The following is a 26,754-nucleotide window of genomic DNA, read 5'->3' on the forward strand; positions in this document are numbered from 1 at the left end:
GTCATTTTGAGGGTGCATCTTTCTTTTATGTATTATAATTTTTAAAACAAAAAAAAACATTCACATACAGCACTACTACACTACAAAATGTTGTGAGAGAGAGATGTTCACTGACATTTGGAAGATTGTTCATTAGGGAATCTGAAAGCTTTTTAACCAATATTATAGAAATATATTGAAAAATAAAGATAGCAGATCTACAAGCTTACAAGTGAGCATGTAGATCAGCAAAGTGTTTGGAAATGTTTGGACATTTTCACTTATACTGACATACCTGTAAGGGCACCAGGTTAAAAGTGGTTCAAATAGACCCATCATTTATTTCATCCTTGATTCCTTTATAATAACTTCCATTTACACCCAATTAATGATGAGACCTAAACATACCTTATGTTGTATATCCTATTAAATGTTACTATTACAGTGCACAGCGTCAACCGTTATGGAGCAGAGAAGTGACTGTGACCCTAGGGTGCATCTGAGTTAATATATAAACTCACTCTGTGTGTTCAGGGAGAGGGAGTGGTCATATCGGCCACTTTTAAAATGAACTTTGCACTTGCTTTAAAAAGATTTTTTTATTGCAGCTATTATCAAGTTCAATCAACAATCACTCGTCAGTTACAGCTAGTTCCCAATGTCTACATTCATGTATGGGAATGGGTTAAATACAAATGAGTAAAATGAATGTTATATACAACAAAGGTGAAATGATGGGCCCTTGTCCTGTTTTAACAATAGTACAGACTGAATTCTATAGTCTCTAAAATATCAAAGATGGTTATCAGTATGTTTTTTTAAAGGCCCAATCTAACTTCTCTTACTATCTAAATCTAACTTCTCTTACCACAGTATTAAAACTGTATTACCACATAAGTCAAAATGTAGGTTTTTCTCTGTCTAACGTTAGTCCTTCTATCAAGAGCTGGGGGTCTTCAATGTTTTTCAGGCCAAGGACCCCAAGCACAAAGCAGGGAACCCCACCGCCTAATTGTATAAAAAAAACGTATGCTAACTTATTACTAATCATATGTTAGATTCATGTTAATGAGTATTTTCATACATTTAAATAGTTTTTGGGTGGAGGGGAGAAGAAAAAAAAGACTCCTATCACACAAAACTTGGTAGCCCTTTAGTCAATTTGACCCCCCTGGACTACTTATTGAAGATCCATGACCTAGATAGAATAAAAACATGACTCCACTCATTCTTTTTTTCTTGATTTTTCATGGTATGTTTGTATCACTGATTGGGCCTTTAAAGTCACTTTCAACCCTTTTTTTATAATATCACACAGAATAACTTCTTTTCTCTAAAGGGGTTTGGTGTCGCCGGTGACATCAGAGGGTCTTCTTTGGCTTGTTCTTCACAGTAGGCCATCAAATCTTCAGCCGCTTTAGAAACCTGTACAAAAGTTACATTTAATTAAAGCTGCACTATGTAACTTTCCTCTTCTACCCTGGATTTGATCCTGGTTTCCTGCATGTGCAAGTGCTGACATTTTTACCATTGAGCTAATGGAGCCTGCCTGCTTGCTCAGGGAATAAATGTAATCTTGACCATCAGGTATAAATTCGTGTCAGATCCTGTGTCTAGGTGAGACATGACCTTTGACACGATCTAAATGTCTCAACATAAGAACAGGGAGACAAAATACAATCACCCCAATTGTATAAGTTATGTTGTATTAACATACTCTACCATACAGATTGGACAAAATAAAATGTTATTCATCAAAGAAAGTTACATAGTGCCGCTTTAACACTATGGATTTGACTGTGTATGGGCTGGTTTAGCTATACTTTGTTGCATGACTGCTCCACTCAACGAGAATGACTGGTTTTCATTGAGCAGCATACAATCTAAACTTTCATGACACTTTAATTAACCTCTGTCCCCAAAGGATCTATTCCAAGACCCCTCCTTCTTAAGGGGATCGAGCAGCCAAACCGAGTTCCTGTTTTACACAAAAAAGGAGGTGGTGCCCCGAGAGGCAAAAACGAAGGGAAAATAATATTTGTACCTTTTTTTTTTTTTACTGAATAGGCTACCAGATTGATCGTACATAAACATACAACAATTCTCCATTATTGGCTTTACTTTTATGAATGTTGTGATTTAGATGTTGTGTTTGCATTTTCTTAAAATGTTACCGAACTTCTGCACTCTATGAGAGTGACTTGAGCTGCATGGATTTGTCACTATTGTACATGCAGGTGTAACCTATTGGTGCTACCAGGACTGGATTTACAGGATTGATTTACTCATTACCTCTTTAAGAGGGCTGTGGAAGTGATGTGCAGAATTATTCAACTTTTTGCATTTATGTGTGAAATATAAATAACAAAACAGATCAATTCTCTGACCATCTCTCACCATCATCCTCTCTATGTTCACCTCCAGTTTCAGTTGTTCCACGGTCTTCCGGGCTTCTGCAATCTTGGCCATATTGATATTGGCATTAGACTGCATGCTGACTCCCTGCATGCTGACTCTCTGTGTCAGTGAACCTGTATCAGATGACAAGATTGAAGTGATCATAAAAGTGTTACTGTGTCAGTTTGGTGACATTTTTTTAATTGTTTTTTCTGTATGGTGCCCCTCAAACAGCAGCAGAACAGCACTTTTCATTTGTTGTTATTATTTCAGCATTTTTATTACTTAGGAGATAGATAGATAGGAGAGTGTAGAAATGCAGGAAACCAAGGGCAGAGAGAGGAGAGACATTCGGGAGTCGGATTTGAACTCCCGTCCTCATAACAGGCTGAGCCACCAGGCACCCCAGGAGAACACTTTTGATAGGAAGATATATATCTTCAATTCAGAAAAAACGAATAAATGTGTTTGATATTCTAATTTAGTCTAATACCTGTACCTAGTATTAAAATTTGAGGAAAATAAGGTTCAAGTCCCCTCAGTAGGGCGGGGCCTACAGCTCACCCAGGTGCTCCAACCAACACAAGGTTTTTGTTTGTGGAGTGTGCATTGTGTCTTTGTTGCTGCACTAGCAACCCCTGCTGGTTGGTCTGGCGTAGATATGATGTACCTTCATGCTCTCCAACTGACACTCCTCGTTCTCAGGTGAAAATAAACAGCTGGTGACTCCATGCGTATGGGAGGAGTCACTTGGCTGTCTGTATACAGTACAGTGTAGACAACCACGTGCCTCCACTGTTGGTCTCAGGAGGGTGTCGACACCAAGGGTTGCCAAACTTTTCAGGCTGTGACCCACCCAAAATAATCATATTTGAACTGGGGAACCAGTTCAAATGGGGAACCCCCACACCCTGACCAGCACTTGGGATTGTAGGAGTTGAGGTGTTAAATTTCTCAGTTCCACAGATACATTTTGTGAAAATAGCTGATCTACATGTAAGCTCACAACGCCTCAATGCAAGGCATTGTGAGCTTGCAGATCAGCTATTTTTAAAAATGTTGCCTCCTTCCAATGTTTGACAATGTTTTATAGTATAGTTTGTTACTTTGTTTTGACGTAGTAATGGTCTTATTAGCTTATTTATTTTATTTTAGAGGTATCAAAAAGTTACTTTAGAAATGTGAAGATATAGAAGATACCCTGTATACACTTGCATGTTGGAAAACAATGTTGCACATTAAGCTAATCATCTGGGGACCCCCCAAAATCCTCTGGAGACCCCCCTGGGGGTCCCGACCACCAGTTTGGGAACCACTGCTCTACGCCCTCCCCAGACCAACAGTGGGGGTTGGCAGTGACAGGGGCCACAGTACACATGGGGGAACTGACAACAACAAAATTGCTGGGGAAATGAAGAAACGGCTAAAACAAAGTAGGAAAATACTTCTTTTGTTTCCAAACAAATAAACCATTCTTAAAGGGGTGCAAGTGATATTCATTTGTTAAAATAAGTGTTAAATGTATAGCTCCCATAATTATCATTGCTATAGTGTGGTTGTTCAGTAACAGGGGTATCCCCGTTACTTGATCAAATTGAAGCTTTTTTTCTGTTTATTAAAGAGCAGGGATAGTTCAGCCCTGTTACTGAACTATCAGAATATGGGGGGTATTATTTACAGCGCCTATAAGATTAGGATACCCCATTGTCTGCATGTAGCCCAGACACTTTGCTATATAATGTATATTGTTCCCAGAGTCTTGTCTTGTCATAATTTTGTTTTGTGCGTAACTTTCCTTTGTATGTTATTCCCTTCTGTGTCTGTGTTAGTAAGGAACTAACTGATGCATTGAAGGCATAGCCATTGCAGTGATGAAACACTGTTTCAAATGTGCTTGTTATTTCTCCTCACTGGGTCTCAGCTGGAAGTGGCACAGGGTGGGTCTCAGCGGAGGTGATGGGAGGGAGGGTGTTTCCCCAGAGGTGTCTATCCACTTAGCCTATAATGTAAATACATCTAAGTAATATCTGTCCGTGCAACACTTTGCAGTTGTCATCTGTCCACAATTGTTTTTTTTTGCTTTTACGTTAAATAACACACTTAAACACTTAGCAAACTACAATTTAAATCATATGCATACTGGAGTGATGATATTTCACATCTGGTCTAACCCACCTATATTCTCTTGATCAATCGCTTAGACTAGCAACGTCCCATTTCGTATAGCCTCGACTCACTGACCACTTAGAGAGCAGTAAAAAGCATTCTCGGCCAACAACAATGCACCATAGGTTTTATATATTCTGGCCATCCCTTGCAACATTAAAAGACAACACTATTCTGTTCTTTATGTATACATTTTCATAATACATGATCAGCTGTTAAAACAGAAATGATGTATGCACAAGCATCAATATCTCAATGATTCACAAGAGATTGATAAGAAAAATATATCTGTCCTTTGTGAAAGCTGATGATTAATTTCACTTACCACAAGAAGAACTGTCTGACAGCTACTGGAGGTGGGGGTTCCTTAGAATGAAGATCTGTGTGCCGCTGAACCTGCAGGTACCCCACATGCACTTGCACTTTCAAATGAAGTGAGATTAATTGCAGAGAAGAGGAGGTGAGGGCGTGAATAGGTTACCTCCTCAAATAATTAGCTTTGGTTCTGCCCCATGTTGGGCTCTTGTGCAGGCAACATGTGGTGTGACCTTCCTCTCCCGACTCAGTCTACCACTTCTATTCAACTTCGATGAGAGTCCATGACAAGCTTGTGTTTTGATTGAAACAGAGCATTTACAGTTCTTAACTGTCCAGTTACGATTCGATTTTCAATTGTAAATATTTTTGTTGTAATAAACCTAGAAATAGATACAACTAAAATGTGTATTGCAAAATGGTTGGTTTTATTTATTCAACTACTTTTTAACATACTTGTCACAACAAATATGGTGAGATAGTTTTCCATCTTTAGTAAAAATGTAAATGCATTAAGTAATGTAGGTACGTAGGTACTGTACAATGTAGCACAGAGCTGATCATGAGAGCTGACAGCACCATGGCACTACTGTAGGGAGCCTCGGGCTGTGAGATGGGAGATCTCCAGAGAATGAATCTGTGTTCCATTTCACTTTAATTAATTTCCCTTTGAATGCACACTCAGACAATAACTGTAATTTCTGCAATTGCTTTGAATGTGATAGCTACAGATAGAGGCTCATAGGATATCCGTGAATAACACAACACAACATTTGCCACAACTTATTGTGAGAGTAGATTTAAAAATAAAAGTGCCCCCTCAACCACATACTGTACAGTGTACACTGTGCCAGTATAGTGTCGTAAATACATGTCACCTTCATACATCATCTTTTGCATAACATTATGTTCTAATATTCATCCGACAGTACCACTATATAGGACAATAATAGCGCCAGGACTTTTGCTTCAGTGCAACATATCCAATACTATATGTTCAGCAGTTTGGGGTTATTGTCAGGTCTTGATTACATGCATGAAGTTTTCTCAGAACATAAAGTATTGTGCTGTGGTAGCTGTTGTGCAAGTTCACCATGCATTTATCCTATTACACTGTATTTAACCGTACACAATCATAGATTAACCGCATGAACCCTATAGCATTCCTATTCTTATGTCTATGTCTATGTGTGTCTTGTGTATGTATGTTTACTGTGTGTTGGAGTTTCTTACTATCTGCTGTAACATAAATTGCCCAGTTTGGGACATAATAAACTTGAACTTGAATTTCTGGGCAACCCGCGGAAATAGTAGATCTACAAGCTCACAATGGGTTCCATTGCGACTGCGAGGCATTGTGAGCATGTAGATCGGCTATTTTCGGTGAAGAGATTTGTTGAAGAGTCGAGTACAGTCAGACCCCTGGGGGACTCAAATAAGTATACACAATTCATTACTATACAGTATACAAATCTTTATAATACTACTTGTTGGGCAGGTATATGCAAGAAATTCACGTGCTTTTGTTATTTGTTATTAATAGGAAATGGCAAGGCATTGTGCAGACAGACGTCATGCTGGTAGTCATCTTCTATCAGGCTGCTGGGTCATCACATGTCACACAACAGCAGGGGGCAAAGTAGCCTTGTGGAGTTGAAGGTCAAATGCCTCATTAGCATTTGTTTCCCTGCATTAACTGTCTACCTGCTTAAACCCTATATGCTTTGTTGACTGGAGTACCCCTGGGATATATATTGGACCCCCTCCTTTTTTCCCACCTACACACCAAATCTCTGATTATATTGTAATAATTATATTGTCTATAAGCTCACAACGTGTCACATTGTGATGCGTTGTGAGCTTGTAGATCGGCTATTTTTGCAGAATGTTCGCCCCCATGAATAGGGATGTTAAGTTGTGGTTAATATGGTTTAGACAGGTTTCTACCAATCCATACCGTGGACCTTGTTTTGCCATATACATGAATTCCACTGCATATGGATGAAATCATAGTGGTGATAGTTGCCACGGATTTCTCCCTCATTCTCTGCAATGGCTGAGTCATTGTCATCATGAGGATTGGTGCATTCTGAAGTGTTCACCACAGGAAGTTGCCTTTATCTCATATGAATCCTCATCACTACAATCAGGGCCTTCAGTCCCAGCTGTACCCACATTGTTTAAATATTGAATGATTTAAGCCTGACTGAGGCCGACCAAGTATTACTTCATTTGTACTTCTTCAGCCTTAGGACACAGTGTATTTAAAAAAAAGTCAGTGGTATTTGACAATAGTTTAAATCGCTGGAGTGTAAGTGATTACATACCTGTGATGAAAATGGTCCCTGATATAATTTTCCCCTGGATATCATACAAGGGAGAAAAGATGAGAGCATTGCATGGAGCTTTCATCCCTGAGAGGAGAAAGGCAGCTGGATGTCGTGTCATCTTTCTAGAGGTAAAAGCAAAGGGTTAAAGAAAATATAGAATGCAATGCATTCTATGCAAGTAATTGGGGTGAAAACAATTGTTGATTAAGAGTCCTCCCTCTCTCTCTCTCCCTTTCTCCTTCTCTCTCTCTCTCTCTCTCTCTCTCTCTCTCTCTCTCTCTCTTCCTGCATTATTCTGTCTCTCCCTATCAATAAACATAATATATCCACCCCCCCTTTCATATTATTAATTTATGACAGAGGCCATGTCACAGCATGTAGTAAAAGCAAAGAAGAGGGACTCTCATGCAGACTTGTTATCAGGAGGGTTAGTCAATACAGTATATGGGTAGGCTTACTTATTCACACACAGTTTCATTTAATCATTTAACAATGCTCTCCATTTTCACTCAATTGTTGTCCTTCTAATTGTAATTTCCCCCTGTCTTTCCACACATTGAAAAATTCCTTCCAAGCTGTTAATAAAATGACAAGCATGAAAAATATTTTTTTCTTTTAGATCATGATTGTTGTTATTATTATTATTATTATTATTATTATTAGTATTATTAGTAATATTAGTAGTAGTAGTAGTATCATAACTATATAATAACATAATAACAATTTAAGACATCCTTCTTTAGGCTACTGGGCAGTTCACGACCCCCCCCCCCCCCTTATCCTTCTTCAAATAAACTTCAGAAAATATTCAACAGCATTCAGGGATGTACCATCATCACTGAATGTGGGCGTGTACGAACACATATAGCTGCTTTCCCCCAAAAAATAAAATAACAGTCTGCAACGTCAAGCTCAAAATTCAAGGCGTCTATTATTGATATTATTCGCCTTTAATTTAATAACAAAACGAGACCCTTCACGACAGCAGGAATCGCTCTGGCGATGTTTTTTTTCCCTCAGGGGGCATCCTTGCATTTGAGCTGAAACCCCCTCAAGTTAAAGTAGTGTTTACCGGAAGACTCGCCCAAAAACACACTCGCCCCCAATTTTTTCGCGGACCAGCCATTCTTGTAGTCTTGTATTTGTTTTACTGAGGTTAAGTTTAGGAATACGGTTAGGGTTAGGCATAGTTTTACTGAGGTTAAGGTTAGGAATACGGTTAGGGTTTTAGGCATAGTTTTACTGAGGTTATGGTTAGGAATACGGTTAGGGTTTTAGGCATAGTTTTACTGAGGTTATGGTTAGGAATACGGTTAGGGTTAGGCATAGTTTTACTGTGGTTAAGGTTAGGAATAAGGCTAGGTTTAGGCATAGTTTTAGTGAGGTTAAGATTAGGAATAAGGTTAGGGTTAGGCATAGTTTTCTAAGGTTTAGGAATAAGGCTAGGTTGTTTAGGCATAGTTTTACTGAGGTTACGTTTAGGAATAAGGTTAGGTTTGGGCATAGTTTTAATGAGGTTAACATTAGGAATGTGGATAGTTTTAGGCATAGTTTTACTGAGGTTAACATTAGTAATAAGGTTAGGTTTAGTTTAGGCATAGTTTTACTGAGGTTAAGATTATGAATAAGGTTGGTTAGGCATAGGTTTACTGAGGTTAAGATTAGGAATAAGGTTATTAGGCATAGTTTTACATTATGGTTACATTTAGGATTCGGAATAAGGTTAGGTTTAGGCATAGTTTTACTGAGGTTAAGATTAGGATATTAAGGTTAGGTTTAGGCATAGTTTTACTGAGGTTGTGTTTAGGAATAAGGTTAGGTTTAGGCATAGTTTTACTGAGGTTAATATTAGGAATAAGGTTAGGTTTAGGCATAGTTTTACTGAGGTTATGTTTAGGAATACCTGCCTGGTGGCGACCGTTCCGAGGTCGCCGGATTTGACCTGGGGCGAGCGTGTTTTGGGGCGAGTGTTCTTGGATTCAAACCAGTTACAACAAGACCGAATTACAGCCAGAAACAGAACGGTATTTCCATGTTCCTCATCAAAAAAGAAGAACCAGCCACTTGTCTAGAAGTCTAGCCGCTGATCAGAAAGCTTTTATTACATAACGTATACGGATTTGTGCCATGTTATATAATTTTATTCCGGGCACCATTTTCGAATTGTTGATGATAATGCTGGCGATTGTAGGCTTTCGATCATCTGCGAGAAGAATGAGTGGGAGCTTGGAATGATAATAATACGAAGATGGCGAGCGGGGTTGGAAGTGAGTAACATTGTTAGTTCGCTTGTGGAAAAAAAAAGAAGAAAAAAGAAATAAAAGAGAACGCGATCGTGGACACACAATTCTACCTGGTAACGTTGTGTTGCTACCAAGTTCCTGCATGACTGTCTGCCACCGATTCATACAGTAAAGTGAATGGAGGAAGATACGGCGTGTCATCAGGACTCATGCTGCTGCTGTGTAGCCTACAGTTGACAGCTCGATACACAGTAGCCATGGATCACACGACGGTCGTCTGTCACGACCGTCATGGATGAACTTTAACCTGGTGTTTGCACTTGACCATTTATGGCCCGTACATCTACATAAACGTTCAAATTTCAAATATAAAGTGCTTACCCCATGGCCACGGATGTTAAAATTATGTACGGGCCCGCAGAAGTACCCGTATATTCCGTATTGTTTAATAAAAAGCATTTTAATCTGATTGGTGGCCATTTTCTCATAGAGTTATAATGTATCAGAGTGCAGTACATCCCCCAACCGATAGGGTCGCGTAGTTGAAAGCATATGGAGGAAATACGGAGAAAATGGCCACCGATCGGATTAAAATGCTTTTTATTGAACAATACGGAAGATACGGGTACCTTTGAGAGGCCGTACATAATTGCAACATCCGTGGCCATGGGATAAGCATTGACATTTGAACGTTTATGTAGATGTACTGGCCGTAAATGGAGGAAGTGCAAAGATCAGGTTGAAGTTCATCCATGACTAGCAACGCAATAATGCTGCTATAGCGCTTCACTGATACAGTGAAAACCAATGCTTCTGCCATTCTGTAGTAGTAGCTATCTGTACCAATGCTAGTAGCATAACGAGATGTGGTTCAGAAGAACAGTAACTGTTAGCTGACATTAAAATATCAGTTGACACAATGTATTCAAACTTTGATAATTAATGTCTGACAAAGGCCGGAAACCCTGGGAATGGCTATGAATGGAACATGTGGTGTTGATGATGCTTGGGTAACAGGATAGGTGGGCACCTAGGAAAAGTGGGCACCTCGATATTTTTTCCAAAATGTAAAAAAAAAAGAAGAAAAAAAAAGAGGAAAATGTTTTTAAGTAAAGTAAAGTGTACATGATTAGAACATGCTTAAACATTCGACAATTAAGGTCTAATATTTCTACAATTACTACAATTTGCTACAAAAACCTGTATATCCAGTCATTTTGGGGCATAAACAAGAAGTTCAAGTATCAAATTAAGTCTGGTAATGATGTACCGTGCATGTTCACATCACGTATACTTTATATTCATATTTTTTATTAATATTTTTCAAATATGTTTTGGACAAAATAGTCAATTTTACATCTGGGTGCCCAGATGTCCCTAGTGCCCACCTATCCTGTATCTGTTTGACCAATACCACCGGTTCCCCAGTCTCCTGTTGCAGGGATGGATTGAGCTAACGTTTTGTCCTTCCATCCCCAGAACACAAGTTGCTTGCCATTGTTGGACCAACTGAACCATGGTCAGTGAGGGAGAAACTGTGTCTGGCCACGTCTGTCATGAAAAGTGGAGACCAAAACTGGTATTGAATCAGCTGCCAACCGTTGTAGCCTTAAAGTGAATTTCTCAAGACAGATTTTCTATTTGCATAATAATTTGTTTTATTATTATTTTATTTTAATTATTAAAACTCTGTATTGTAACATAAATGGGTGGCAAAAATAAAAATAAATTGTGTGTGTGTGTGCGTGTGATGGGGTGTTGTCTACAATGTATCTATCCTCTTTCTCTGTCGGAGTGCAAACGTAACAAAATCGGACAGTTTAATGTAATGTTGCGTATCAGCAGGCATAATGTTGTATGATGCCTTAGTGCCCTTTCCATAATGACGTGGTACCTTTTCTGATTTGTTTTGATCTGCTGGTGAATATGATGCACTACAGCCTACTGCACTCTTAATTAAGCTGACATTTGTTCAACTCAACAGGGTGTCTGTCAGTCGAGCTATCAAACCATTCGCAGAACCTGGACGACCACCTGATTGGTTTTCTCAAAAGGTATGTTCGATTTTGATACAAACAGGGAACTAAAATCGGTCAGACAAAAATAGACCCTAGACACACAAATAAAATAGTCTACAAAGCCTGTTAATAAAACTACAGAAATGCAAAAACTTGAGTGAATGTGGGGCTTGATGAGTTAAGCAAACGTTTACATCAGGTCTGTTGTTGAATTACAATTTGCAATAAATTGCTGAATGTTGAATTCTTATTGTTTTCTTCCCTCTGTCATAGCACTGCGCCTCCCAGTACTCTGAGCTGCTGGAAGTGACTGAAGCACCAAAGTGAGCCTATTCTCAGGCCTGATCTATAAATCATCCTATGACCATGTTGCTTAAAGAAAAGTGCTTTTCATCAAGTGACACGATCATATGCCAAAGCATAAATTAGGCTTTAGCCTTTACATTTTCTCTAACTAGAGTAGCTTAGATGTGTGTTTGCTATACAGAGGTAAACACCTTTTTTACTGCATGGTGAATTAACTGTACTGTAGCTGTGCTATTGCTGCATGCTTGCTCCACCCTCAATCCTTTGGAGACAAATGACATCTTTTGCTCATTTCAGAGGGGAGCAGCAAGCGAAGCTGGCCTGGCTCGCTGGCCAAGAGTTTTCTGTTACAATAGTATACTAATTTGGTAGTGTATAAACTACTGTACTGTACTGTACTGTACTGTCAGCAGTAACCCAATATTGATAGGCTATAAGTATTAGGCTACTGCAGACAGTACTTTCTGGAATATAGTATTTAATAAATATCTGTATTTAATATACATATATTTAATAAATATCTGTATATATATATATATATATATATATATATATTAAGTAGCAGAAATAGTAGATCTACAAGCCCACAATGCATCACATTATGACTCATAGTGAGCTTGTAGATCAGCTATTTGTTGTACGACAACGTATATAAGGCTCAAGTGGTTAAGAAAATTTGCCCCCCACATTACAAATCTAACCCAGATGACAGGACATGTTAAGGGTGACAACAAGGGACTTCAACAACAACTGTACGTGCTGGCAGTGAATTCTATGTATTGCACTACTAACCACTGCTTCTGTTGTCGTCAGACGTAAGCGTGGGGAGAAAGGTGAAGTCGTGGAGACGGTGGAGGATGTGATCGTACGCCGGCTGACAGCCGAGAGGATAGACGAGCTGAAAAAGTTGATCAGAGAAACGCAGGAGAAGCACAGGTTCAGAGAAATCCATATCTTCAACCACTTAAACCTAGATCTAGATTTGGTAAACTGGCACAACATCTTCTCTAATGGAGGTCTGTGGCCTAATGTGTATCAATATCGGGGTCCTTGACATGAAAATGTTTGAGAACCACTGCTTTAGGTCATACAGATTGCTCATTTTCAGTGTCTTCTCCTGACCAGAAAGCCAGACTCACTGACCCTAAAACCAATGGAATTAGTGGAAGTTTGGTAACAGTGTTATGATTGATGTATGTGAGATCATGTAGACAACAAACCTCATCAAATCAAAAGGGATTGACAAGACTAATGGACTAAATGGATGTTTGTGTTTTTATTTTTTACAGAAAGCTGAAGAGAGAAGCTGAATTGATCCAAGCAGGCCATCTAGATCCCACACTACAGGAGTTGTGGGAAGAGATCGTACAGTAAGAGACAACAAGATGCTCATATGCCATTCATGTTTGTTTTATTAATATTGATACAACCATACATTTGCATATTTTGTCTTTAGCTCTGTACAGTTATATGAATCCTACTTATATATCTGTTAGGAAGAGGAAACAGGAGGAAGGGGACGCAGAATTGAAAAGAAAGACCACTGATGCTGCCTATCAGGGTATCCTTATACTTAATCTTTTTTATTGATAACTGTTGTATTAAAAATAAAAAATAATATTATATTTTCTTTCAACACATTTTTCAACTAATCTTTCACAAATTCTCCTTTATGTAAAAAAAACATACTGTATTTATCTTTTTCAGTATTCTTCTATATTGTAACATTGTGCAAATAAACTTAATTGAAGCAGCTGAGGGTAAAGTAAACAAAGCTGTAAATTGTATGACCAGCATCACTGAGGACAGCTTCACTGTCGCCCATCCAGCCAGACAGACGTTAAAGAACATGCCAAAGCGACTGCCCAGCGTTACCGTTCATTCACCCTCAGAGTGCCACTTGCCAGGCCTGGACTTGTCACCTGGGGACACACTGCTACAGGGCCTGGCCGAGGATGCTGTCACCACGAGGAACGTGAGTACCCACTGCTTCCTAAACAGAGGGTTTTTGAAAGCTCCTCATATTGATTGAAAGATAAAGGAAGGATGAGAGCTAAGGAGAGCAGGTTGGGTATGAAAATACTGATTCCCATCACTACACAGTATATTAATACCACATAGCGTCCCTATTCTGTGCATGTCAAAAATAGGTGAACATTCCCCCGAAGAGATTTGTTGTTAGGGTTGTCACCATTACAAATTAAAGGGATATTTCACTTTCAAAAAAACTTTTGGTCATTTTATCATCTACTCAGGCCTTTGTGAACCCCCCAGACAGTTTTTAAGTTGCTTGATTCATTATTTAGATATTTGATATTCATTTTATCAGACGCCCCCTTCCTATACAAACCCATTGTAACTTCAAACTCCATTTTAACCATGTTAGATTCATCAAAAACACCCGTCCTTGGTTCTGGTGACTCACCCTGCCCTCCTAATGCGTGAGGGGGCCGTGTTTTTCCGATTACTTTTTTCATTTTTTTCTTTTCTTTTTTTATTGTATTAAATTTTTTTCATTTTCCAAAAAATATATAAAAAATAAATGAAAAAAGTAATTGAAAAAATACGGCCCCCTCACGCATTAGGAGGGCAGGATGAGTCACCAGAACCAAGGACGGGTGTTTTTGATGAATCTAACACGGTTAAAATAAAGTTTTAAGTTATAATGGGTTTGTATAGGAAGGGGGCGTGTTCATGATAAAATGAATATCAAATATCTAAATAATGAATCAAGCAACTTAAAAACTGTCTGGGGGGTTCACAAAGGCCTGAGTAGATGATAAAATGACCAAAAGTTTTTTTGAAAGTGAAACACCCCTTTAAAGTTGACGATTAATTGTCACTCAAATAATTGTGATTAACGATTTAATTGTGTGTTTAACATTGAACATTGGAACATACGAATACAAAATAAAATTCTGTTTGCCTTTTAGGCTTCATAATAAAGAATTGCACTGGGGAGACAAATAACTTAAATATACAAAGAAATTGACATTTAATAATTACATTTTTTACATGTAAAAAATAGCAGAAATAGCTGATCTACAAGCTTGACGTGTTGGAAGCTTGTAGATCTGCTATTTCTGCTTTTTTTTTAAATATATATTTGAAAATGTGTGAAAAGGTTTTAACATGGAAACGATTAAAACGATTATGCAAAATTTTTTTGCGATTAGACGATGATGTAATAATTTTGACAGGCCTATTTGTTGTAGAGGGGAAAAAGGAAAAGACCAAGTATAAACCACAGGGGGGGCACCGGGCAACTAAGTATACTTTGATCAGAGTCGATCCCTTTATGTCCTTCATACTGAAAATATAGTGCTTCTGAGTTCTGTAATATCAGCTGCTAACAGCATACTACAAAATGCTCCCACTTCCTGCACAGGCCTCAGGATCAGCAAGATTCATGGCTTTGGCTGAGCCTTCTGGAAATGGAGAGATCGACCATGGCTCTCTACTGGATGACTGCATCCAGAAGAAGCTGATAGTTCCGAAATCCACACCGCCACCATCTCCCCTGCTGTCTGAGCTACTGAAGAAGGGCAGTCTCCTACCGGCAAGTTCCTCTAGACTGGTATGACTGAGAGGGACCTATTCATATCTGGTGCCTAGTACTTCTGTTTCATTCTCGCTGCTGTTCCTGTTACAGTACGACACTTGAATTTCCCTCCGGGGATCATTAAAGGTTTATCTGATGCCAGTAATGTCAGGGTTTATACCGCACAGTTATATTACCTTCACCATAGTCTCACGTAGCCAGACGATCAGAGATCTCCGTCTACCGATACGTCTGGTGACATCTGAATTCAATTAATGGACTAAAACTGGTTGGAAACAATTCCGAAATGTAAAGAATAACAGCTTCACAGAACCAATGCAAGGACTTCAGGGGCGTTCCTTCATATGGGATGGTAATCAGGATTGGTTTTCAAAGCAGTGGGCGTAGGTTTGTTATTGCTGGTTTTCTCCTGCATCCAAGCACATGCAATGAATTTAGATTTCCCCAGACGTATCCTGGCTAGGCGAGACTACTTTCATCAAAGTTCCACAAGTAGTGTCCTATATGCGGCGATTCATTACACCCTAATGGCCACTGGGGGAATAGGTGGCGCTGTTGCGCACATTTCTATTTATATTAATCTATATATATATATCTATTAATATATACATAAAAATAGCCTTTCTATTAATAACATCATTATAAATAGATTTAATCCGAATAGGTATATTTAGAATTTAATCCAATTATTTAATTCGTTCATTAATTAATGCATTCTTAAATCCTCTCTTTTTCAATCTAATTCTCTTTTTTCTCTTTTTTTCTATCCCTTCTCTTTAGCCCTTCTCCATATTAATCAGGGTGGTCACTGTCTCCAGCCTTGACAGTTCACAGCTGACAGCTGTAGCCATTTCCAATTGACACCTGGCAAATGTTAGCTAACAGCTGACACCTGGTTATTTCTCAGCTTTTTAATTCAACCAGGGGGGTCCGGGGCCTATGGCCCCTTATACTGTAGATCTGTAATTCTATGTGTGCGACAACTTCGTATGGGTGATCCGTGATTGTGTGATGATCATAGAGTGAACCCCTCCGTTCTTATGACAGCTACTGGATGTAGGGGATCGTAATTAATCTCTGGGGTGGATAATGTCCATCAGTGGTACTGCAGAATTTAAATCATTAGGGGATAAATACAAAATATAATGATATGGGGCCTAAATGGTCATCAGTGGTACTGCAGGCATGCATATGTCTATCAGAATTTACCACGCTAGAGTGTAAATACAAGATATAATGATATGGGGACTAAATGGTCATCACTGGTACTGCAGGCATACATAGGTCTATCAGAATTTACCATACTACCATACATACTTCACATGTCATATCATAGGATTATTTTTTACTATTCTACTATTCTAAACTATTTAAGAACATTAAGAACATTAATAACATTAAAACAACTGCCGTAGCGATGAGCGTGATTAAAGTTGGAGTCTGACTGATCCCCGCCACAGGGGGATTCTAAGCACAGGACTCAAGGCGAGATAATTGGAAGAGAGGATACGGTTAGACACTATGCGCAAACATTATACCCCATGGTTTTAAAAATAATATACCAAAATTTACCACATTATCACTCTTCTAATGTTTTGTTACGTTAGATAAAACCTTAATGGGACACCATGCATTATCCTAAACAATATATTTGTTTTCAAAACTAACTTATTAAGCCCCAAACATGCCCAAAGTTCACAATTGCATGCTGGGTGATTATATCCAACCAATGGTTGGAAGTACCTAGGAACATGGTCTGTGGTTCCTCTGACAGAGACATTTTCACACCTGATGTGTTTTTTGAGCATTGTTCTCTCAGAGGCCCACAACGGCAAACAGGGAGACAGTGTATTTGATTTAATCATTAACTCTATGTAACACATTTCATGAACACATTTCATGAAACCTATGTTATAATGGTTATAATTATACAAAAATGTAAAAATTATATGAAAATAGCAAATCTACAAGCTCAATGAGACAAGGGTTTTTGTAATAAAAACTATGAAAGGGGGATTCCATTACCCCCCTCCCTCCCTCCATCATTGTTCTCACCCCATCCATTGGGTTTTCACACCTACTGGCAAAGGAGTGGTCCAACATGTCATCAGCACAGCAGTCACCCGTTTCTCAATTCAATTCAATTCAAAGGGGCATTATTGGCATGAGAAAACATACGTTTACATCGCCATAGTAGAAAGCTGTATGCCTGTGTGTACATGTGTACAAGGATTCATGTGTTGTGCTGTGTGGGACTCTGTGAATGGTGATCTCGTTCTGGACTTTATTACTTTATGACCTACAGCTGGTGTTTTGTCAATGTATTTTGAGCTCAAGTGGTGTTAGTAAAGACAGAAATAATATTTTATGGTCCACAGGTCCGGGGCCTATGGCCCATGTATTCTCTATGTGTGACAAATTCCCACGCTAGCATCTATCTATCTATCTATCTATCTATCTATCTATCTATCTATCTATCTATCTATCTATCTATCTATCTATCTATCTAGCTATCTAGCTAGCTATCTATCTATCTATCTATCTACCTATCTAGCTATCTGGCTATCTGTCTATCTGTCTATCCTTCTATCTGTCTGTCCTTCTATCTGTCTGTCTGTCTGTCTGTCCTTCTATCTGTCTGTCTGTCTGTCTGTCTATCTGTCTGTCTGTCTATCTGTCTGTCTGTCTGTCTATCTGTCTGTCTGTCTTGTCTGTCTGTCTGTCTGTCTGTCTGTCTATCTGTCTGTCTGTCTGTTTGATCTAGTTATATGGCTATCAAGTATATTTACTCAAGTACTGTACCTACGTACAGTTTTGAGGGGTTTTTACACTGTATTTCCATACAAATGTTGTACAATTTGTACCCCCCAAATCCTCATAACAACTTTAAACTGTTATACCGTTATTATAAGCACATAGATACATTAAAATCATTTTTGAACACTAATGCCAGCTTGTAAAAGATATTCTGTTCAGACCCAATTCTCCCCCATTATATAGTACGTTTTCTATGTCAATTTGAACATGTTTTTGTTCATTATGGGGGACATCTAGCATAACTTTAATTCTAACATTACTTTAACTTTCACATGACTGAACTCTAACAATACCCATGTGATTCCAGGGTGATGAAAAAATAAACAGGGTGCTCTAATACCTACCATTCGGGGTGTCATACCAGGTGTTAGCTGTACATTTCTATTGCCATGATATAATGTGCAGATAGGGGTGCCAAATAGTATGATATGAAATGCTGGTGATCAAATTCCCCTTCCCTTAATGGTTTAGACAAATGTTATAGTGGAGCTGTAGGTATTGTAGAGCTGATCCATCTAGTGATTTCTTTTACAAAACTATAATTATTTGAGTTTGAGAGAGAGTGTAGATAGAGCGGAGTGTACACCACTATAGCATTATTGAAAACACTTGGTTATTTGAAAAATAACCTTTTAGAAAATAATGTACTTACGACTTCTGGTGACTAGTAGTTTTCGTCCCCGGCCTATGATGAATGCACTTATTGTAAGGGTATTGTAATGTAATGTCTAAGAATGATTTCACTAGGTATGGCTAACCCCCAGGTTTCATCTTATTTCTGAGGTGTTGGGGGCTTAATAAATTAGATTAGATTAGATTCCTAATTGTATGGCCATGGTAAGCAAAGCAAAGCAAAGCAAAGCAAAGTTTGTTGTTTACCCAGGGTGTTGGACTAAGTTAACACTTATTTACAGCCAGGCCCTGCATGGAAGCCTTGCTCAAGGGCTATTCAGCGGTGATTCATGATTGATGTGATGAATTGGGGAATCGAACTAGGGACCTTCCGGTATCAAGGCCGCCCCTCTAACCACTAGGCCACCGCTGCCGCTTACGGTTTTCCAGTTCACTCTACCCTACCCAAAAACAAAATACACGATGCCATGACTAAACCATAACAAAACAATGTCAATACTACTGTACATTGCCAGACCAGCTACACGTTTTGCAGAACACAGCTTTACATCCCCAGTACACCATCAAAAACAAATCAACCACACAAAATGTCCCAATATCAAATTCAACTATCTGAACATTCTCCACGAAAATGTATAACACCATCACCACTGTACAATATCAATACGTCTACACAAAACAAAAAATTTACGTAGGGAAAAAAAAAATACACTATATTTTACTAATAAAATGTTCAACACCCACTTAACAATCAAGTACGTACATAGTTAAATGCTAGTGCTTTGGTAGTGTATACGCATGTTTTTCCCAGGCCAATATATATATATATAATATGTATGTGAACGCTCTTTGGTGCAAAGCTATGTAGATAATGTTAGTTATTAGTGACAATATAGTATAGAAGGGTTCGTATTTTACAGTAGTCACCATTTTGTATCATTAGAGATATTTGCTAGTTCATTAAACTGTGGTATAAACTATAAACATTCAATCATGTAGATGTACATATCATAGTTAAAAATAAATAAACTGTTTTTTCCGCACACAAATACTGCATCGGTGTAAATCTCTGACAAAAAACAAAAAACTATTGACAACAACAACACAGTATGTTAGTAAAATGACCTTAACCCTCTCGCCTCTCACCCATCCCCCTCAATCTTTCCTCTTTCCTCTCCTCTCTCCAATCCTCTGTCAATCTTTCTCCTCTCTCACCCCTTCACACATAATCTATCTCACCTCTCGCTCACATTATCTTCTCACATAATTTCTCTATTTTCTAAGTCATAACATGTACACTCGTACCTGTCAAAATACTTCAAAAACGTACTGATCATGTCCACACCAGATTTGGCACAAACAAAGGGTTTGAACTCGTTCTCATGCTATGCAACAAAAATGTGGAAACCCCTACCAGAAGGAGTAAAAGGAGTGTAAAACCCTTCTCTCACACATTCCCCAGCAATCTTTCCTCTTTTCCTCTCTTCTCTAACACCAGATCATCCCCATGTATACAGTATTATATACCTATGAACCAATATTTAAGATACAAGTAAGATGTTTCTGCTCTAACAGACTTCTAAGTGTTAGGGCTGTTTTTTAGTTCAATATTGATATTGAACTAAGAAGATGAAAATTGTTAATAAAAAGATAAACCTTATTCTAAAACAGAAAACTATTTGTCTATAGTGTTTTATATCCGTGTATATATTGTAAGTAGTATCTACTAAGAAGATAATAAGATTATAGAATATATAGAATATATATATACAGAATCTAAAGAGTTTAATTCAGGGGATGTGGGGAGTTATGGACCATTTGAAAGAAAGGTCCTCCCCCCTTATCAGGCATCTTTTTTCTTTTAAATAGGGAAGACACATACAGTCGACTACTGAAAGTCCCCAAAGGACTGAAACAGTACAAGGCTTAATTAATTTAAAAATATATTAATTGAATACGGGAAAAATGGCATCTACCGGTTTGATCCACCGTGGGGTTGATAAGAACATTTGGCAGCTGAACCACTCCCGAAAAATGATATGTTATTACATGCCCTTCTACCATCGATCGCCATGGATTACTTTGCAGACACTCGAAGCTGGAGAGAGTGTGTTTGATGATGACCAACTCTATCGGGATTTGCGTGTGTATGCTACAGAATTTGAAGAGCTGAAGAAGCCGATCCTAGAGTTCTGTGATTACATGCAAGCGGGGAGCCAGAACCGTGAATTCAAGGCTAGCTGTATTGTGGAAGTGGATCCCGAGGCACCATCCCATTCAAGGGGCGACCCTGCCTTCGTCGTCGACTGTTCCAGGTCTCTTCAGTGGCTTCTGGTAAGATTTAGGAAGGATGGTGATTCAGTCCGGCTCCCCAAAACCGCCATGGAGCTAGAGCGGTCTTATCCAGTCCATCTGGCCTTCCATCTGGAGGACATATGGATTATCCGGCAGTTATTGAGAGACCTAGAGGTTTACTTCGAAAGTCAAAAAGAGAGAGTCCAGAAAATGATTTTGTTGGAGAAGCAGTTCACCGAAGGTCATCTGGTCATTTTCCAATCAATTCAATTCAATTCAATTCAATCACCATTGGAAAATGACATCACCGTGTCTCATCCTCCAAAGAGACCCCGGACGTGTCCGCCTGAGTAGACCAAGCGCTGCAGATAGCTCTACACCTGCTGGAGCAACGCTATTCTCGATGATCTGAATCTATTGATTGTATTCTCGATGGACAATACTGTTAGTGTACTAGTCATTCAGTATGTATGTAAATATATTCATGGAACATTTGTAACATTCAGTATGTGTGTAAATATATTCATGGAACATGTGTAACATCTTTTTTAAAAAGACACAAATAAAATAAAAAATATCAAAACAATCCAAATAACTGTAAAAGCCCCAGCTAACTAACCTACGTCACAGCGGGGTCTGGGGGGGTGGACCTAGAAGAGTATATAACGCGGTCTTTATAAGAGCAGACTAACCCATCAGACAAAGAAGCTTACAAGCTTACATGATATAAGACACTCAGACAACTTTTACCTTTTCAAATGGATAACATACGAGAACTACAACAGGATTCTGTTAAACAAACAACCAATCCATTTTCCGTCCATACAGCCAATCCTTTCGCTATGCCAACACCACCATTCAAACCCGAGGATGATGGCGAGCCCACAATTTTTGACAGAATAATCTTTAAAAATGGCCGATACGTAGCCACTGGGGGAGATCCCTATTTTGATAGACTTATGGAAGGGCGGGTTAAATGGATGAATGATACACACGGAGGCAAATATATTCCAGCCGATGACCATTCATATTACGCCCGTGAAGCTGCATTGTGCGGACTACCTTTACAATGCAATGACCCCGGTATCAAATCAAACAATCTGAAATCTGATTCTGGCTTTAAATCGTCACATTTTGCATGGTTAGGTGACCCTTCTAACATGGAACACACTGGGGTTGATGATAATCACAGGTGTCCAACTTGCAAACTTGGGCTTTCAAAGTTTCTGCCTGGTGATACGCTTTTAAATCAACATGCTTACTTCACCAGAGGAGAATGTCCATATCTCAAAGCTAACTATACATCAGATCGGCTTGAAATTGAAATAGGACAGGAAAGGTTTCGCAGGGGGTTTATTGCACATCCAAAAGCAATCACTGCCCCGGATGCATGGAAAGTATCTGAAGTTAAATTAACAAACAGGATATATGTTACACTGGCTAACCATGAATGGTGTTACTTATGTGGCCGTTCACCAGGGGGTCATGTACAGGGGTGTTACCAAAAAATGACAGAGCTGATACAAAGACTTAACAATGGTCTTCTTGAATTTAAGTTATAGCCAATTATGGAGTCAACTCCATCCTACGTCAGTATGGGGTGTGGTCCTACAAATCTTTATAAGAGCTGACTATCCCAGCAGACTAAGAAAAAGAAGATGGAGTCTACCCATGTGATTTACCAGGACGAGGATGAAATGATATGGCAACTCTCTAATGATCGAAAATTACGATGCCATTTTTCACCACCCATCCGTTTTCCATTTGTTGACCTGTATATATTGGAAGAAGATGAAACATTGTTTGAAGATGGATCGCATCATGTGCGTGTTTATGCATCTGATTTTGAAAGATTCAAGACTGTCATTATGGACTTCATCGATTATCTGCTGACTACATCAAACATCAAACCGACAGGCATTGACTTTCTCAATCTTATTGACTGTTCAAGGACATATTCATGGCCAATGATAGTATCAATATCATGTGAAACATTGGAAAATACCCCAATTTGTTTATCCTTTCATGCAGAAGATTTGCTGCTGGTGCAAGATATGATGAATCTAATCAATATTTTTTTCGTCAAAGTAAAAGACAATCGAAAGATGATTCTACTGGAGGATCGTCTTAACGGTGTTAATCGTATAGCGTCATGTGTCTCTACGAAGAAACCAAGACGTATAAATCTGAGTTCTCAATCTGAGTTCTCAAATCTGAGTTCTCAATGGGGGAATCTGGCTGGAGCAACAGATTTCTAAATGCACAATCCGGGGATTGTATAATCTGGAGCAATAAAGTGAATCTATTGATTGTATTCTCGATGGACAATACTGCAAAACCAATCATTAGAGGATTAGTGATTGTATTCTCAATGATCTGAATCTATTGATTGTATTCTCGATGGACAATACTGCTAGTGTACTAGTCATTCAGTATGTGTGTAAATATATTCATGGAACATGTGTAACATCTTTTTTAAAAAGACACAAATAAAATAAAAAATATCAAAACAATCCAAATAACTGTAAAAGCCCCAGCTAACTAACCTACGTCACAGCGGGGTCTGGGGGGGTGGACCTAGAAGAGTATATAACGCGGTCTTTATAAGAGCAGACTAACCCATCAGACAAAGAAGCTTACAAGCTTACATGATATAAGACACTCAGACAACTTTTACCTTTTCAAATGGATAACATACGAGAACTACAACAGGATTCTGTTAAACAAACAACCAATCCATTTTCCGTCCATACAGCCAATCCTTTCGCTATGCCAACACCACCATTCAAACCCGAGGATGATGGCGAGCCCACAATTTTTGACAGAATAATCTTTAAAAATGGCCGATACGTAGCCACTGGGGGAGATCCCTATTTTGATAGACTTATGGAAGGGCGGGTTAAATGGATGAATGATACACACGGAGGCAAATATATTCCAGCCGATGACCATTCATATTACGCCCGTGAAGCTGCATTGTGCGGACTACCTTTACAATGCAATGACCCCGGTATCAAATCAAACAATCTGAAATCTGATTCTGGCTTTAAATCGTCACATTTTGCATGGTTAGGTGACCCTTCTAACATGGAACACACTGGGGTTGATGATAATCACAGGTGTCCAACTTGCAAACTTGGGCTTTCAAAGTTTCTGCCTGGTGATACGCTTTTAAATCAACATGCTTACTTCACCAGAGGAGAATGTCCATATCTCAAAGCTAACTATACATCAGATCGGCTTGAAATTGAAATAGGACAGGAAAGGTTTCGCAGGGGGTTTATTGCACATCCAAAAGCAATCACTGCCCCGGATGCATGGAAAGTATCTGAAGTTAAATTAACAAACAGGATATATGTTACACTGGCTAACCATGAATGGTGTTACTTATGTGGCCGTTCACCAGGGGGTCATGTACAGGGGTGTTACCAAAAAATGACAGAGCTGATACAAAGACTTAACAATGGTCTTCTTGAATTTAAGTTATAGCCAATTATGGAGTCAACTCCATCCTACGTCAGTATGGGGTGTGGTCCTACAAATCTTTATAAGAGCTGACTATCCCAGCAGACTAAGAAAAAGAAGATGGAGTCTACCCATGTGATTTACCAGGACGAGGATGAAATGATATGGCAACTCTCTAATGATCGAAAATTACGATGCCATTTTTCACCACCCATCCGTTTTCCATTTGTTGACCTGTATATATTGGAAGAAGATGAAACATTGTTTGAAGATGGATCGCATCATGTGCGTGTTTATGCATCTGATTTTGAAAGATTCAAGACTGTCATTATGGACTTCATCGATTATCTGCTGACTACATCAAACATCAAACCGACAGGCATTGACTTTCTCAATCTTATTGACTGTTCAAGGACATATTCATGGCCAATGATAGTATCAATATCATGTGAAACATTGGAAAATACCCCAATTTGTTTATCCTTTCATGCAGAAGATTTGCTGCTGGTGCAAGATATGATGAATCTAATCAATATTTTTTTCGTCAAAGTAAAAGACAATCGAAAGATGATTCTACTGGAGGATCGTCTTAACGGTGTTAATCGTATAGCGTCATGTGTCTCTACGAAGAAACCAAGACGTATAAATCTGAGTTCTCAATCTGAGTTCTCAAATCTGAGTTCTCAATGGGGGAATCTGGCTGGAGCAACAGATTTCTAAATGCACAATCCGGGGATTGTATAATCTGGAGCAATAAAGTGAATCTATTGATTGTATTCTCGATGGACAATACTGCAAAACCAATCATTAGAGGATTAGTGATTGTATTCTCAATGATCTGAATCTATTGATTGTATTCTCGATGGACAATACTGCTAGTGTACTAGTCATTCAGTATGTGTGTAAATATATTCATGGAACATGTGTAACATCTTTTTTAAAAGACACCAATAAAAAAATATCAAAACACTTTGAATCTTTGAATCTTGTGTGTTCTATTATCTTGAATCTACTAGGATAGGTGTTTGGGGTGTGTTCTATTATGGGTGTGTTCTATTACCTATATGGTATATAGGTGTAGGCTTGGGTATGCTCCTAGTATCTGCTCTTACTCTCTCATTTTGTATGACAATATGGCGTCTATGAATGTTGATACCGATCTACATGCTAATGTTAATGATGTAATGTATAATAGTGATGTATGTTTTGCTCCTAAAAAGAAGAATGGTGGAGTCATCAGACGTACTACGAGCAATGACCCTGGAGTACACTTAGTGTACGATGATGCAGATAGGTGTGTATATGGTTTCACAAATTCTAGCAATTTGAAAATGTATGTGAGATTCACAACCCCTAGGGTAGAATTCAGTTTGTTATACAATGGCGTGATTGTAAATTGATGAAATTTGTTATACAATGGTGTACATCCTTTGAGGATGGCTATGGACACAAATACATCTAACTAACTATATCTACAGCTACTCGGTGTCTCCCCTGTGTCTCTATGACTACTCGGTGTCTCCCCTGTCTGAGGCGCAGCTGTGCCGAGGATATCTACATATAGAAGGCTACAATATCAACAGAAGGCTTGATTTCTTCTGAATCTTATGGCAAAAGATAAAACGGTAAAAGATAAAAACGGTAAACTTCAAATCTTTTGAAATTCCACTCATTTGAATACTCACCCCCACTTTTCTGCTCCACCCTCATAGCCACACCTATTTCTCCAAGGATATAAGAGACGCTTCTCTTCTATCGTTATTCAAAAAAAAAAAAAACATGGAGGGTTCTATCGATCAAAGAGAAGAGGTCGACTCTACAACACCGTTACTACTACAAGTATTCACCGTGCCTGGTGAATACTTGCCCCTGACATTACCCTCATCTCCACCAACGCCTGTGTTCTACTCAACCCCCTGCTCATCGCCAGAGTTTCTGCTACCCTCACAACCATACGATCCCACGGATGACCCCTGGGGCGATGAATATGCCATGGCGTGCCACGGTCCATCGCCGCCATCATCACCGATGTTATACTTCACCCCTTGCTCATCGCCAGAGTTTCTGCCACCCTCTCCAGTGGAATCACCCCTGACCCTGGATCAACCGGACGGACTGTGTGGAACGGTCTTTCTGGATATTATAAAAACATGCGTCGTCAGGCTGTTGGATGTCACGATAATTGATCAGATGAAGGATGACTGTTACGGTTGTCAAGTTGGTCACCC

The 26,754-nt window shown here is 38.9% G+C and overlaps 2 protein-coding genes across 2 annotated transcripts in view; one reads left to right on the top strand and one right to left on the bottom strand.

The window, feature by feature from the left end:
• Positions 1-1,281: 1,281 nt before the first annotated feature.
• Positions 1,282-2,472, bottom strand: gng8 (guanine nucleotide binding protein (G protein), gamma 8; the record flags this gene model as incomplete). The annotated part of the gene is made up of 2 exons (XM_080436323.1): positions 1,282-1,404; positions 2,377-2,472. The coding sequence occupies 2 exons, from the start codon at positions 2,470-2,472 to the stop codon at positions 1,282-1,284; spliced, it is 219 nt and encodes a 72-aa protein (XP_080292449.1).
• Positions 2,473-9,210: 6,738 nt separating this feature from the next.
• Positions 9,211-26,754, top strand: part of LOC308090780 (bromodomain-containing protein 8-like) — a 34,346-nt gene continuing 16,802 nt past the window's right edge. The window contains exons 1-9 of the mRNA XM_080436045.1: positions 9,211-9,454; positions 10,910-11,009; positions 11,415-11,484; positions 11,722-11,771; positions 12,568-12,690; positions 13,044-13,124; positions 13,251-13,315; positions 13,584-13,729; positions 15,143-15,331. Of these exons, the coding sequence (XP_080292171.1) occupies positions 9,436-9,454; positions 10,910-11,009; positions 11,415-11,484; positions 11,722-11,771; positions 12,568-12,690; positions 13,044-13,124; positions 13,251-13,315; positions 13,584-13,729; positions 15,143-15,331 (843 nt within the window). The 5' untranslated portion in view covers positions 9,211-9,435. The remainder of the gene's footprint in view (positions 9,455-10,909; positions 11,010-11,414; positions 11,485-11,721; positions 11,772-12,567; positions 12,691-13,043; positions 13,125-13,250; positions 13,316-13,583; positions 13,730-15,142; positions 15,332-26,754) is intronic.

The sequence above is a fragment of the Gymnoscopelus braueri genome (genome assembly GCF_963280865.1).
Source record: "Gymnoscopelus braueri genome assembly, chromosome: 8".
Lineage (NCBI taxonomy): Eukaryota > Metazoa > Chordata > Actinopteri > Myctophiformes > Myctophidae > Gymnoscopelus > Gymnoscopelus braueri.